Source organism: Tasmannia lanceolata, unplaced genomic scaffold, assembly GCF_043159265.1.
Source record: "Tasmannia lanceolata isolate RefF3 unplaced genomic scaffold, GAP_Taslan_0.1 ptg000020l, whole genome shotgun sequence".
NCBI classification, from domain to species: domain Eukaryota; kingdom Viridiplantae; phylum Streptophyta; class Magnoliopsida; order Canellales; family Winteraceae; genus Tasmannia; species Tasmannia lanceolata.
The window spans coordinates 7,881,399-7,895,910 of NW_027518697.1; the positions used below are offsets into that span (position 1 = coordinate 7,881,399).

The window sequence follows — 14,512 nt, forward strand, 5'->3', positions numbered from 1 at the left end:
CTGCTGAAAAGTGAGCCTATGTGACTGTTCTCTCATGCAAAAGTGAGCCACCAAATGCCTTCTCGAGAAAGTCTCTAGCAAATCCCAAAGTTTAAGATGAAGTTTTGCTAACTATGGTTGTACTCAGGGGTGCAAGTTTGGCCCTGTCAGCCCTGACCCACCCTGAGCCCGAACAGGGTCAGGGCTGGATTTTCTAACCCTGAGGGCGGGTCAGGGTTCTTCTTTTTTTTTTAACCCTGACTCAGGTCGGGCGGGTTTTGGGTTAATGCTTTGGGTACCTGACCCGGCCTGACCCTGAGTTTTCTATTATAGAATTGAACCATCTGTGCATGTTTCTTTTGCTAATGTTTTCTATTATTTTGGATTGATGTTTCTTTAGATTATTATTATTAATTGTCTCTGTTGCCCGCATGTTGTTGAATTCATATTGTCTTATTTTGTTCCCTTTCTCTGTTTATTGATCATTTTGTTCCATATAATAAGTGGTTACTTTATCTTTGGCACTCTTAACAGGTATTTGCACTAGGGTCAATTAGGGGCGACCCAGCCAGGCCCTGCCCAATCAGGGCGGGCCAGCGCCAGCACAATACCCTGTAGGGCGGGTAATGGGTTGAGGTTTTCCGGCCCTGACTCAGGGTCAGGTCGGGTCAGGGCGAGATAATGGGATCCAGGATTGGGCTAGGGTTTTGAAAAATCCGACCCTGTTGCAGCCCTAGTTGTACTCCTAATTATTACAACTTTACAAGAGGAGCACAAGCAGTGCTTTTTCGTAATTTCACATCTTAACGAGGGTATTTCATTTGGCTTTTCCTTACACTAATATAACCAAAACATTACCCATATTCTAATACCAAAATCCAACGCCATGCAAACAACTTACGTTCGACAATGGCTGAGAGTTTCAACTTACGCTATACACTCACCTTCTTTTCTCTCCACCGGTGTGTCATTTTCCGGCGACATCGACTCAAATCCCGGCAGCCGATTTATCCCAAACCATCCAATATTACCCCTTTTAGAATATGCCTATAACCAACCCATAGATCTAAGGACACTCCATGCCTACACTATAACTTCAGGCTTCATTAGGGACACATTTGCGGCAAGCCGCATAGTCCAATTCTGCCTGAAGTCAGAATCCAGCGACCGGAGATACGCACACCTTGTGTTTGAATCCATAGAGCAACCCGATGTCTACACGTGGAATGCCATGATCGCGGCCCACGTAGAACATGATGCCATTGTGTTCTATTTTCGAATGTTGGCGAGGGGGGTCCCGCCAAACAATTACACTTTTGCCCTTACTGTGAAGGCTTGTATAATGGGTAGTAATGACATTTGGCTAGGGAGGAAAGTACATGGCCAAATTTTGAAACGTGGGGTGGAGGACTTGCTTGTTGTTAGGAACTCTCTTATGAGTATGTATTGTAATATGGGTTGCTTAGAGGAGGCTCGTGTGTTGTTTGACAAGAGCTTGGATTTGGATTTGATTTCTTGGAATTCGATGATTTCAGGGTATGGGAAACATGAGGATGTCCAATCTGCAAGGGATCTGTTTGAGAGAATGCCAAAGAGAAGTTTGGTTTCTTGGAGTGCCATGATCGATGGCTATGTAAGGTGTGGGGGATTTTTAGAGGCATTGAGACTCTTCAATGAGATGCAAGTTTGGGGTATGAAACCTGATTTAATCACTCTAGTGAGTGTTTTGAAGGCTTGTGCTAACTTGGGTGCACTTGAACAAGGGAGGTGGGTTCATAAATATGTTGAGAAGAACAATCTAGGGAAAGAAATGAATGTGGTTTTAGGGACAGCTCTAGTAGACATGTATGCTAAGTGTGGTTGCTTAGATGTTGCTTTAGAAGTGTTCAATATGGTGCATGAAAAGGATGTTATATTGTGGAATTCTATGATTGGTGGGCTTGCCATGCATGGACATGGACAAGATGCATTGGAGCTCTTTTCTACAATGAGAAGGCATGAAATGGCTCCTAATGAGACCACATTCATTGGGGTTCTATGTGGGTGCACCCATGGGGGAATGGTCGGTGAGGGGCTCGAGATTTTTGAATCCATGAAGAAGGATTACGGCATCGAGCCTTTGAGTGAACATTATGGATGCCTAGCCGATCTTCTAGGTCGCGCCGGGCTAGTTCAAGAGGCTGAGGAGCTCATAACCAACATGCCAATGGAGCCTCAAGCTTCTCAGTGGGGTGCTCTAATGGCTGCTTGTAAAACCCACAATAATGTCGAGGTGGGCGAGAGGGTTGGAAAGCGTCTCATCTCGTTGGAACCTCATGATGGAGGCCGGTATGTTCTCTTATCAAATATCTATGCGGCCGCTGGCCGGTGGGAGGATGCTGTGGAGACAAGGAGAGTGATGGTAGAGAAGGGAGTAACGAAGGAGAGAGGGTGTAGTTTCTTAGAATGGAACGGAGTGGTTCATGAGTTTTTTGTGGGGGACACAAGTCATCCTCAAAGTAAAGAAATCTATGCAAAGTTGGGTGAAATGGAAAGGAAATTGAAGATGGTTGGGTATGTACAAGATACATCTCAGATGTTTGTGGACATGGCTGATGAGGAAGAGAAGGAGATAGCATTGTCTTATCACAGTGAGAAGTTGGCAATTGCTTTTGGAGTCATCAACATAGGCCATGGGATACCCATTAGAATAGTAAAGAACCTTAGAGTGTGTAGAGACTGTCACACTCATACCAAGCTAGTCTCAAAGCTCTATCAAAGAGAAATAATTGTAAGGGATCGAAATCGCTTCCATCGATTTAGAGAAGGGTTCTGTTCTTGTAGGGACTATTGGTGAAGCTCAGGTTATTGTTCTTGATAGAATGAGGATTTAATGGCATAAGAATGCCAACATTTTACCATCAGGCTGTGCAAAATTTTGGAAGTTGTCAGGCCCCCCAAGGTTGTCAACTTTTGGCGTTTACAACTTTTGTTTGGATTCTGGAAAGCAGGAAAATCAATAGTGCGATTGCCTATAAAAAGAAAGATGCATATCACTAGCTGGTGTGTTTTATCCAGGAAGGATGAAGAGTCACTGGATCACCTATTGTTATATTACCCCTGCTCCTATCATCTTTGGCAGAGGGATCATTAAGAGCTTTGATAGTTTGATCTCCTATGGGTTATTCCAAGATCTATCAAAAGTGTAGTGCAAAGTTGGAGCGGCGGCCCGTTCAGAGAATCACGGCAACAGTTATAACATCTAGTCCCATATGTGATAGTATGTCACATATGGAAAGAGAGAAATAATCGCATTTTCAAAAGAAAAAAAAGAGCTGAAGCAAAATTATTTCAGATATCAGTATCGATCTTATGGGCTAGAAAAGGTGAGGGAACGAGCTACAGTGTAGGAGACATCCTTAGAGAACGGTAGACGGTAGTGGCAGAAAAGGAAGTGAAGATCAAATTAAATTACTCCCAAATGGACACCTCCCCCGATAGGTTGGCTGAAACTCAATTTTGATGGTAGCTCTAAAGGAAACCCAGGTAGAGCAGGAATTGGAGGCATTATTCGATTAATGGAGGACGATTGATGTCGTTTTCTGGTCTTCTGGATATGCGGGGGAATGTGATGCAAATGAGGCAGAAGCAAAAGCCCTCCTTTGGGGTTTAAGATGGTATGCAATCCCGCCTCGGACGGTTGATTATTGAAGGAGACTCTACAAATGCCCTTGCTTGGCAGCCAGCAAGTCGATAGGCTCATGGAAGCTCGCCAACATTATATAACAGAGATAAAGGATCTGGTCCAAGACATTAAACCTCAAATCCAACATCAAATGAGGTCAGCGAACGAAAAGGCAGACAAGTTGGCAAAGGATGGGCCAGAAAGAGAGGAAGTGGAAGTAGCAAATCAGGGGATGCTAGTGCTGGTTCAAAACTCACTAGAACAAAGGGAAGGAGTGGGCCTGGCTCAGTTAGAAGAGAAGTGTCTCAAATCAGGAGAAAGATAGACATCGGGCAGAAAAGGGAAATCAGATAGTGGATATGGGGTTCTATCTAAAGTAATAGATGGTCTGCAGTAGCAGTAAACGAGTCACAGGTAACAATGGTGAAGATGCGGGGCTATCAGGTATGATAATTCAGCCTCCAGATTTCAGCCACAATCCATGTGATCATTCTGCAAATGCCACAGAACACACAAGCAAAAAGAAAGAAAACAGATTACTGATAGAACCAAGTTACATTTTCTTTTGGAACTACAAGTCCATAGAGGTCTGGATGTCCATACCTTGAAATGGAAAACCAAACCAGCTTTTAGATAGAGCAGAAAGGATGGGGGAAGATAGTACAGGTGGCAGCTGTAATTGGCTGTTGGCTGGGCCTTTTTTTCTTTTCTTTTTTGCTTTCAGATGTACTAGTTTCGTAGGACATCTTGTTCCCTGGTCTATCTTTGTTCTTCCTGGGATTTAATATATAATAAAATTATTACCCTACAAAAAAAAAGAATGAATGACAGCATTTTCATATGGATTTAACACACCCCATGTGGATTTTCTCTTCTATGAGGAATGATTTGATGCAAACGTGAATTGTCCACAGCCAAAACACGGGAAAACTTTCAGCTCTTATTCTGTTATGAAGAGAGGAGTGCCAGTACCAAAACAATAGAGTTCTGGTATTGCAAATTTTCACACAAATTACACTGATAATTCAATTAGAGTGCAAACCTAGGCTGACACTTACAGTGAACAAAATGAGGAATGGGTCACATCAAAATCACAAGCATCGGACAGACGTTTAACATTCAAAAATGTCATATTACCTAACGATGAAGTTTATAGTTTAAACCTTTCAAAAAACAAAGGCTTATAGATTATAGTTTTCACAAGCTTATTAAACTTTTCAATAAAATTGAAGTTTATTGTATAAAAAAATTTCCATCCAAAAACTACAGTATCCTTTCTCCCTTCCCATTGCAGGGATTCACTTCTTATCTTCGTATCTTTGTTGTTGTTTAAATATAAATCAGAGGAGAAGGGATGCATGTTCTAGAAAGCAGACCCACCACTCTTTGTCCTTCCCGTCAAAACATCCTTGGCCTCGTTGATCTTAGAAGCGAGATAATGGCTTCCGCCGCTGTCGGGATGGTTTGCTACCATCACTCTTCTGTGGGCCTCTTTAATCTTTTCCATCACATCACGCTCTCTGAAACCCAATGCAGTAACAGTTTAGAACCCAGAAGAACAAGGGAAAAAAAGGAGAAGAAAATGTGTCAAGGGAGGCCCTGACTGTACCTGATGCCGAGGATTAATGCAGCTTCTCTTTTTGTCATCACCTGCTGAAACCCACCCTCGTAGAATCTTCGTGCTCGAGGAACGATGGGTCGGGCTTTGAATGACTGCCATGCTTGGATCATATATCTGCCTCCCAAAGCGGCGGCGGCAACTGAAATACCTGTTATTAGAGGACCTGCCTGCAATGCCATAGATTAAAAGCATAGTCAGCATATGGGCCATGTTATTAAGACACTTCAAATGGGAAACATATAATCCCACAAACCTTGACAATTTTAAAAACCAAAAAGGTAAAAGCAAAACTTAAGTTTTATCTGGTCAACCATCATCATCTACCTAGTCAATCAAAACTCCTAAAGACTCGCTGAGTTGATAAATATTGACTGGGTCGACCATCATCTCGCATGAGTCGACTCAAGTTTCCTTGGCCAAGTTCTCGAGTATGAATGTTAAATACTGCGCAAAATATTGTACATACAGTGACACAAAAATGCATATATAGAAATCTATAATCCAAATAATGATCGGAGGCCGGGCCTGTAACTTCATCAGATAGGAAAAGTTTAGTTTATCTACTTGAATATATAACTTTCTAAGAAATCACTATAACATTGTCAAGAATCAAGCTGTTACTCCCAAACCAATGAATGGCTTGACACTCCCACTCACATGTTGTTTGGCACACTAGAAATGGAATCTTACAATCTTGGTGACTGCTAACCTTTATTGATTGGGCCAGAAGTGGGTTGGATCCAACCTCCAAAAGAAGTGTTATTTCTTTTGAGCTGGCATTTTACTTGTTCATCATCGAAGTTTGAATAATGGAACTCCCTTAAGTGCCTTCCCTTGAATGAGAAGTGATGCAACTCAATGTGCTTTCCCCTTTCATGCAACACAAGATTATACCAACAAACTCTAATTGCCACACAGATGTACTCTGAGGTAGTGCACCACCCATCATGCAGCCCCATATCCAGTTCATTTGACAAATGAAAAAAAAGCCCCATTTTCTTATTAGTAGCTTAAGAAAGAACACTTGCAGCCGAATAAAAATGTACCGGCAGTGGATCTCCAAGTGGACAGATCCACTGATCCACTGCCTAATCAGTTGAGTGTATCCAACCAATGCCACAAGCAGGGCATCAAATCCCTTCTGTACAGAAGTTCTGAAACATAATTAATCATTTAATAATATAGAGCAGGATTCACAATAGTGAGCTGCCTTGCAAACACATAATGTGAGCAAGGTTTATTTATTCCTAAATGTTATTACAGCTGATTATGATGGGGAACAAGACGTCACCCGACACGATTACAATCACTGACCCACCTGCAAAAAAGCAATGCTACACCAATTGAAACAGCCATCAACCACTAATCAAGGCTTGACAGAATCACCTCCATGACCGGTTTTTCCAGTCCATCTTTGGCAAGTTTATCTGCTTTCTTGTTTGTGGAACGAAGCACGTGAGAAAATTGTGGTCGGATAATCCTGCAGCAATCGCAAATCTCCGCGATAATACCTGACAGTTTCCAAGGTCCCATTACCAAATCGCTAGCCCGTGCTAGGACATTTGTGACTTTGTGTAATCTTCCTCCAGTACCAAGGGTCTGTTCAGTTGCTTTTTTTCCACCGAAACAGTGTAGAAAGCCTCATTTTTTTTTCCATCAAAGAGGTTGAAAGGGTGATCGGTTAGTTTCCTCAGAAACCTTAATAGTTTTTTTGAATTTATGACGTGGAAAATACAAAATCTGACGTGTGATGGGGATTTCAGCAATTTTCTCCGATCCCTTTCCATTGCTCAGCAGGGGAAAAGGAAGTTCTTTGATGAAACTCTCTCTCTCTCTCTCTCTCTCTCTCTCTCTCTCTCTCTCTCTCTCTCTCTCTCTGGGGTCCAAGGAGAGATGGTTGGAAGTTGTTGAAGATGATCGGCAACCGAGTCCAACGACGGAGATGGTTGGACGTTGTTGAAGATGGACGCCGTTGATGGTGGGGCGGTCTGAAGGAAACAGAGGGCCATTTCTAGTGTAGAGAGATTTGAGGATGAATAGGGTCTCTTCAGTTTCGTTCAATACGAAGGGGATGTGGCAGGATGAGAAGGGTAAGTCGTTGAAGATGGAAGTTGTTGATGGTGGGGCAGTCTGGAGGAAACATAGGGTTGCTATGGTGTAGAGAGATTTGGGGTGAATAAGGCCTCTTCAGTTTTAGGCGTGGGTGCCGGATCTGTTTGGGGCTGGCTGAATGGCTGAGAATCATGGTTCAAATTTCCCCGAAATTTTCCCAAAACAACTTAAATCTTTCCATTTCTATCCCCACCGAAATGAAATCTACATTCTTTTACATCATTTTTCCCCAAATTTTTTACCAAAATTCCTGAACTTTGACCGAAATTCTCGAAATTTTAGAATTCCCAAAATTCGACCAAAATGGTCAGAACTACAAAAAAAATGGAAAGATGTTATTATTTGCATTTCATTTCATTAATGTAGAGAATGATATTTGGTAGACAATCATTGAACTGCACATGATTTCGATTGACAAGGGACCAATAATACCTCGTAACTCTGTGGCATTGACATAGAGTTAGGGCACTTAGAGAGGAAACTGGTCATTATACTTTCTTATACTTCATTACATTGTACTTCTTTATTAACTTCACTATTCCAGACATGTGTGGCAATGCATGTCACTAGGTGTTTCTTTGTGCTTATTCTAGCATTTCCCAAAGTTTCATTTTAAAATTTGATCATTTGCATATGAATTTTTTTTTAATATAAAAAAAATTCATCATTTGCATATGTTTCCATGCATTTTCATGATTTTACAAGATTTCCACTGAAACTAAAATGTTTCCGTTTCCGTCCCGACCGAAACCGAAACCGAAATTTAAAACCTTGCACGTCATTTCCTCGGGGTTTCTGAAATGAGGAAGTCAACTGAACAAACCCCAAGGGAAAGGAAGCTAATGTGGCACGAACCACCTTAGTCCTCACAATAGGGTCCTAGCCTCCACCTCATTAGAGTAAAAAATCCCAAATAGACTAGAATAAGACATCAAAGAGTAGTCGTTTGAGTCATGGATCCCCCCCCCCACGCACCCCCAATCCCTGCGGGACTCGGTTTTCCTTTAGCAATAACATCAAAGTTGAGTTTTAGCCATCCATTATTGGGGGACATGGAATATGGTGATAGCACGTCCTCCATTTTGGCCCATGGGACGAGACCAATCTTGATGTCTAACAAGCTTCTCACGACGCTTTTCTATTTATCGTCAAAGATCCTCCAGTTCTTCTCTTGTCAGATATGTCACATGGTCGCATACGAGACCAGATTCCATAATGTGCGACTCGTCTTCCCGGAAGGGGTGTTGCACCAGTATAAGACTATTCTTCTGATGGACCTTTGGAATACTCTAGAGAAATCGAAGCTTCTAATGATGGCACTACATAGATTGATAGAGAAGCGGCAATGTAAGAGAAGTGTAAGAGAGCATGATCAATGGATTCTTTAGCTGCCTTACACAATATTCACCGACTGACAAGAGTGACTTTGTGCCTTGTGAGCCTATTGCAAGTGTTGATCCGATTGTTACTCATCGCCCATGCAAAAGCCACCACCCTAGGGAGGCGCACATCACCAGATCCGTGATAATTTGGTTCCAGGCCCGTTGCCGCTAACTAACTAGTGGAAAAAAAACCAAATAGAAAAGGAAATATCGAGGGACCAGACTTTGTGATTTAGATAAGAAATGGAGCAATAGTGTGACTCAAGAAGAAAGAGAGGAGCTAGGAAAGGGCTGGCTATCTCGTGGTCCTTTAGGTTTCTCACAAGATTGATGATCCGGTCTACCCTCCCAACCCCCTTTTCTTTCCATGTAATCATAGAAATGCATGTCATAGACAGGACTCCCCCCTAACCAAACATCTACCCAGAACCGAGTACCCTCCCACCTACCCACTAATAATCTTGCACATGGCTCAAAGAACGGTCTCGAGATACAGATGAACTTCAATGCACCCGAACTTTTACCAAAAGATGGGTTCATAAACTCCCAATCCCCCCATCCATATCCATATTTGTTGCCGACGATGGAATGCCATAAAGCCTCCTCTCCATACCTCTAAAGCCAGTTCCCCAGAAGATATACATTCTGCATCTTAATCCGTCCAATGTCGACCCCTCCTTGAGGTTTCCGCCTACATATGTTCTCCCATAGCATAAGATGCTTTAGGTTGCCTTTGGCCTCTCTACCTTCCCATAAGAAGTCGCAATTTTGCTATTTGTTTAGCCACCTTTGTCGAGACTTTGTACAGAGACATGTAGTACACTGAGATACTTGCCAGCGTCACCTTTATTAGAGTGATTCTCTCCCCAAGAGACAAGTATATATTTTCCATGTTGGTAGCTTCCTCTCCATTCTTTCAATCACTGATCCCATTGAGAGGCTTTAGGCACCCCGACGTAAGTGATGGGAGATTTCTCGCATCTTGATCTAAGGGTGGAGGCGTGCTCCACTCTGTCCCTCCAGCCTCCATGTTAATACCTGCTAACACGCTTTTGGAGAAATTGACTTTCAAACCGAACGCCATTTCAAACCATCTGAAGATTGTCTTGAGGTTCCTTGTGTACTCCAGATTTTCATGTCGGAAGATTAGAGTGTCATCGACAATTTGTAGATGTGTAATGGAAGGAGAATTCATACTTGGTACAAACCCGCTGATGAAACCCTTTACTTCTGCTTTAGAAATAACTAGACTGAAGGCTTCTGCTACAAGCGGATGAGTCTATGGTGACATTAAACATTTTCTGCATGATTTAAGTCTCTGAGGGCTTCTACTTAAGTCTCACTATTTCACCTTCTAATAATTTCTTGCTAATTTTCTGCATGCTCAAACCTCTGATTTCTCTTATCAGCAGATGAAAGCCTACAGTGACGCTAAACATTGATGTAGGTGATATGATGAACCATGTAAGCAAACTCAAAGGAAGCAAACATTGCATGATACAACAAACCTAAAGCTAAGGAATCTGGTTGTCAACTGGCAATAGTGGAATACAGAGTAAAATGGTTCAAATTAAAGGAAGGTTAGATTTGGAACTGCCAAGTTCAAATCATGTCTGAGGAATGACTCTAGGCATGAGAAATTTAAGCTCAATGATTGTTGGTATAGTTGTCCATAGATAATGAAATATTAGTAAGGAACTCAAACAAGAAAATCAAGCAACCAATAGGTACTACTACTTTTGTATCCCTGTAAATGTTCCAGCTTCAAGAATTTATGGTTTGGAAAAGAGATGAGATGTTAGGCTGAGTCACACTTGTAGCCCTAGACTTTGATTGATCCAAGAAATGCTCTGCATTGATGGCATGCCAGAACAGTAGTTTACTAGACTAAGCTTCTAATAGAAAAAGGCTGGAAAAGCAATGAGATGTTAGACTGTGAGTCACACTTGAGGCTCTAAACTTTAAGTGATCCGAGCAATATTCTTCATTAATCCAAGAAACGATCTGAGATCTATTGCAGTACAGATGAGTCAAAATAATGATCGGAAACTGGTCACATCCAAAACTTTTACGACCCAACAAAATAAAGTCATATTGGCCCTTAACAAGACAGATAATAGAAAAACCATTGTTGGAAAAAGAAAAAACATTAGAAATCTTAGTAGTTGTAACATGTTGAAAACTCAGCCAGATCAGAAGAAAAATCCTAGAAACCCAATCGTATCATGTATAGAAATATGCATTGAGGCCTGACGTGACCTAAACGATGCAAATAGGGTCCCTCTCTTTAATGGTTTAACATGCATATCCTCCAATAAAACCAATATAAATCAGACAAATAGTATTATTTCAAACCGTAGTTGTCGGAGTGGGAAGCGAGTGCGAGAAGTGATACAGGAAGCAAAAGCGGGAAGTAAGACATTGAGAAAAGAGACAATGCGGGAAGCAAAAATCTTTATAGAAAGTACAGATAAAATAAGTGGGAAACGGCATTGAAAGTCAACCTAAAGCATGTAATAAGCCTCATTGGAAGCCAACAAGAAGTACATAGAAAGAGTAGGATTGTAGTAGGTTAAAGAGGAAGGATTAATATAGGTAAGAATTGCAAATAGAAAAGAAAAGACTTCCTAACCAAATGGGATTACAAGTATTAGGAATTTATAGTTTCACATGTTTTATAATTCATCTATATTTAATGTCATGTTTTTGGAACAAGATCCACATAATTTTCATTTGAAACTAGAGAAGAATTTTCAAGTTTTAAATACACTCTTTTTTTAAATAAGCTCCTTCGGCATTATCAAAAGAGGAAAATATTCTTTTAGGAGGAAATAATCACCTAAATAGGAAGCATAATCTTAATTAAGTGGAAACACATATGAAGCATCTGGAAAGCGGGCATCCCCTAAATTTGGGAAGCGAGCTTCCCATCCATAACTATGTTTCAAACAAGACGCCTTCATTGTGAACTTGGACCAGCTTATCGGAGGGGTTCAGATATTTATTATGTGCCAAAGGTAGGAAACGCTTCTACATCGTTCAAGAAAACTTCTCATTACCAGGGTGGAAGAGGTCGTATCATCCTCCAATAAAATCGATGACTCTAACGTAGCATTTCAAACAAGACTTAGGCTTGATTGTAGGGTTGGACAAGCTCCTTGGAGGGCTTCAGATATTTATCATGCAGTATTATTCCATTTACAACCAACTAGCCAAGGTTCTTTTGAGCCTCCCAAAGCCAAAGGGAAAATTGTTTTACAACATCCAAGAAAAAATCCACTTCCCCATGCAGTAAGACTTGGCTTGAATTCCCTGATCTTAAGCTTCTTGATACTGTTTAGAAAACTAGGACTAGTAGCGCTCCAAATGGTGCTTTTATGTTAACCCAAATAAACCTTCTGTTTGAAAATTAAAAACAACCTACCAAAGTGTATGTGTGTGTGTGTGTGTGGGTGGGTTGGTGGGTGGGGGGCTCAAAATTCAATACAAATATATCATAGTATTAGCAAAAATAGGACAATGACTTAGCACTTCTTGTGTTTTCCTATGACCTTGCCAAAGCTTAGGCAACATACTTCCATTCGGTCTGCAATGTGAGAAAAGATTTCAAGCTTTCGGCATCACCACCAAGCACATTGCAAAGAGGTGACAAGTTAAAAAATAAAACCACCAAGAAACAACTACTAGAGAAAATTTGTTACGATCCTGAGTGGGGGCCTGCTTAGATATGGGACTAGGTGGGACCCAGCCTGGTATGTGACAGGCTTAAAAGGCCTAGCCTAACGCATTCCATCAGCTTTGGAGCTTTTGGTGTATTGGTTAGGTACTTAACATTTGGTATCAGAGCAACCACCACGTCCCGTGTTCGAGACACGGGAGGGGCGACTTGTGGAAAGGGCTACCTAAGAAAAAGGCCAGAGTGAAAGCAGTCATAGAGTGGGCCGCCGAGGACAGCGGATGCCAAAGCATTGTGGAATGTTATGGTCATGAGTGTGGGCCTGCTTAGGTATGGGACTAGGTGGGACCCAGCTTGGAATGGAATAGGTTTAAAGGGCCTAGCCTAATGCGTTCCATCAGCTCTAGTGCTTTTGGCATATTGGTTAGCTACGTAACAAAGTTCCAATATCTTCACTTCTAAAACCAAAGAAATTGCATCCTCGTCAACTAGCTTCAAAGGAAATTCAGGGATGCTAAGCCCTACATTAAGCACAACCCTAACTTCTACCTCAACTTTTTACTCAAATGATATACCTACAATGCATATGAATTACGAATAGTTGAGATACTTGGAAAGAGACCCAACTAGTCTAAAAGCCACAATGCATTAGAATTAAGCAACACAAAGCAGGCAATCTTCATCCTAATGTGTCATAATATGGTATTTTCATCAAAATTTTGACTCAAATAAACAAAATCTTCATACACCTACTTGTTCCACTGCAATTCATTCTACAAGATGATATCGAATTGAAACAACAAACATGAAAACTAAAACAACAAAAACAAAAGGTAGAGTGAATCAATGGGCTCTCAACCCACATATTTTACAAGGAAAAAAAAAAATTACAGATTTAACAATCAAATGAACTTACCATCATACTGGGTCTCAATATAGACGATGAAATGCTACCTGAAAAAGAACAAATAAAATACCAGAATTTTATGATTATGTTCCAAAAGAACTTTAAAAAATAGGGATGGTTAGAAAAGAGAAAAGAAACCCTAACTTTCACGATTTTAGACTAAGGATACAAATAAAATAAAATAAAACCCTAAAAATAAGATATAAGAAGAATGGGAAAATAAACATAGAGAGGGTGACAGGGGAGGAGAACCAAAAAAAAAGAAAATACCTGATGTGTCTTTTGGTCTCCAAGATGTGGCCAAATTCTCTTATAAACATAGGGGTTTCTTGGGCGGCAAGAAACAAAAAGAGGGGGGGTTTGAGAAACTTCTCTTGAAGATGAAAAATAGAGTATATTTAATTTGGGGGAGATATTTTTTTCGCCCCCTTCTAGGATAATGCACCCAATGTTAACGTGATTTGACGTCATAAATAATCAAAAAATTAGGAAAATGATAAATGCACCCCCTTTGATTACTTGGGACACCCTGCAGCAGCAGTGTATCAATGACCTGATGTACTTCACGTCAGAAGGATTCAATGTGCCGAGTGTCCCAAGTAAATCATAAGGGGCGGAGTATTAGTTGTAAAGATATTATTTAGTTGACAAGAACTGTAAGTATGGAATAATAAGTCACATAAGCAACATGTTGGAAAAAAAAAAAAAAATTTAAGGAAAATTTTCAAATAGCAGATTGGATGTGAATTTGCTTGCATTTAACAAATTTATGAGGTCAAGATAAAGAATTAATGAGAAGAAAAAAAACTTCTTACCTTTACAATATCATGAACTTTAGAGCAAAGAAGCCCTTGTTTTGGATTTTGAGTACCGATTATGAGTCCAAAACTAATTATTGGACTCAAAATTAAACGTAAATCTGAGTCCAATAATCAGATCTAGACACAATCGGTTCTCACAATCTTTAACAAGCAGGACCAGAGAGAGAAAGAGAGAGTCCGCCATTATTCTTGCGTGAGGGGATGCAATGTTCAAATCTTTGTTTGTTGTCCCCCTTTCACGAGATTGGGAAGGGGGCAAAATAATACTACACCAGGACACAATGATAGCTCCATAATTCCATTCCGATGGGAAGCAAACACGACATCTCCAATTCAATCTGCTTTTTTTA

General features: G+C 40.8%; 1 protein-coding gene and 1 pseudogene across 1 annotated transcript; one reads left to right on the plus strand and one right to left on the minus strand.

Annotated features, from left to right (window-relative positions):
- The first annotated feature begins 865 nt into the window (after positions 1–865).
- LOC143854896 (pentatricopeptide repeat-containing protein At5g66520 pseudogene) lies at positions 866–2,815 on the plus strand (annotated as a pseudogene).
- A 1,919-nt stretch (positions 2,816–4,734) lies between these two features.
- Positions 4,735–13,730, minus strand: LOC143855083 (mitochondrial import inner membrane translocase subunit TIM14-3-like). Its single transcript, XM_077365245.1, has 4 exons — positions 13,612–13,730; positions 13,351–13,388; positions 5,253–5,431; positions 4,735–5,163 (listed from the first exon to the last, which is right to left on the minus strand). The coding sequence occupies exons 2-4, from the start codon at positions 13,354–13,356 to the stop codon at positions 5,007–5,009; spliced, it is 342 nt and encodes a 113-aa protein (XP_077221360.1). The 5' UTR covers positions 13,357–13,388; positions 13,612–13,730; the 3' UTR covers positions 4,735–5,006.
- Between the last annotated feature and the right edge of the window lie 782 nt (positions 13,731–14,512).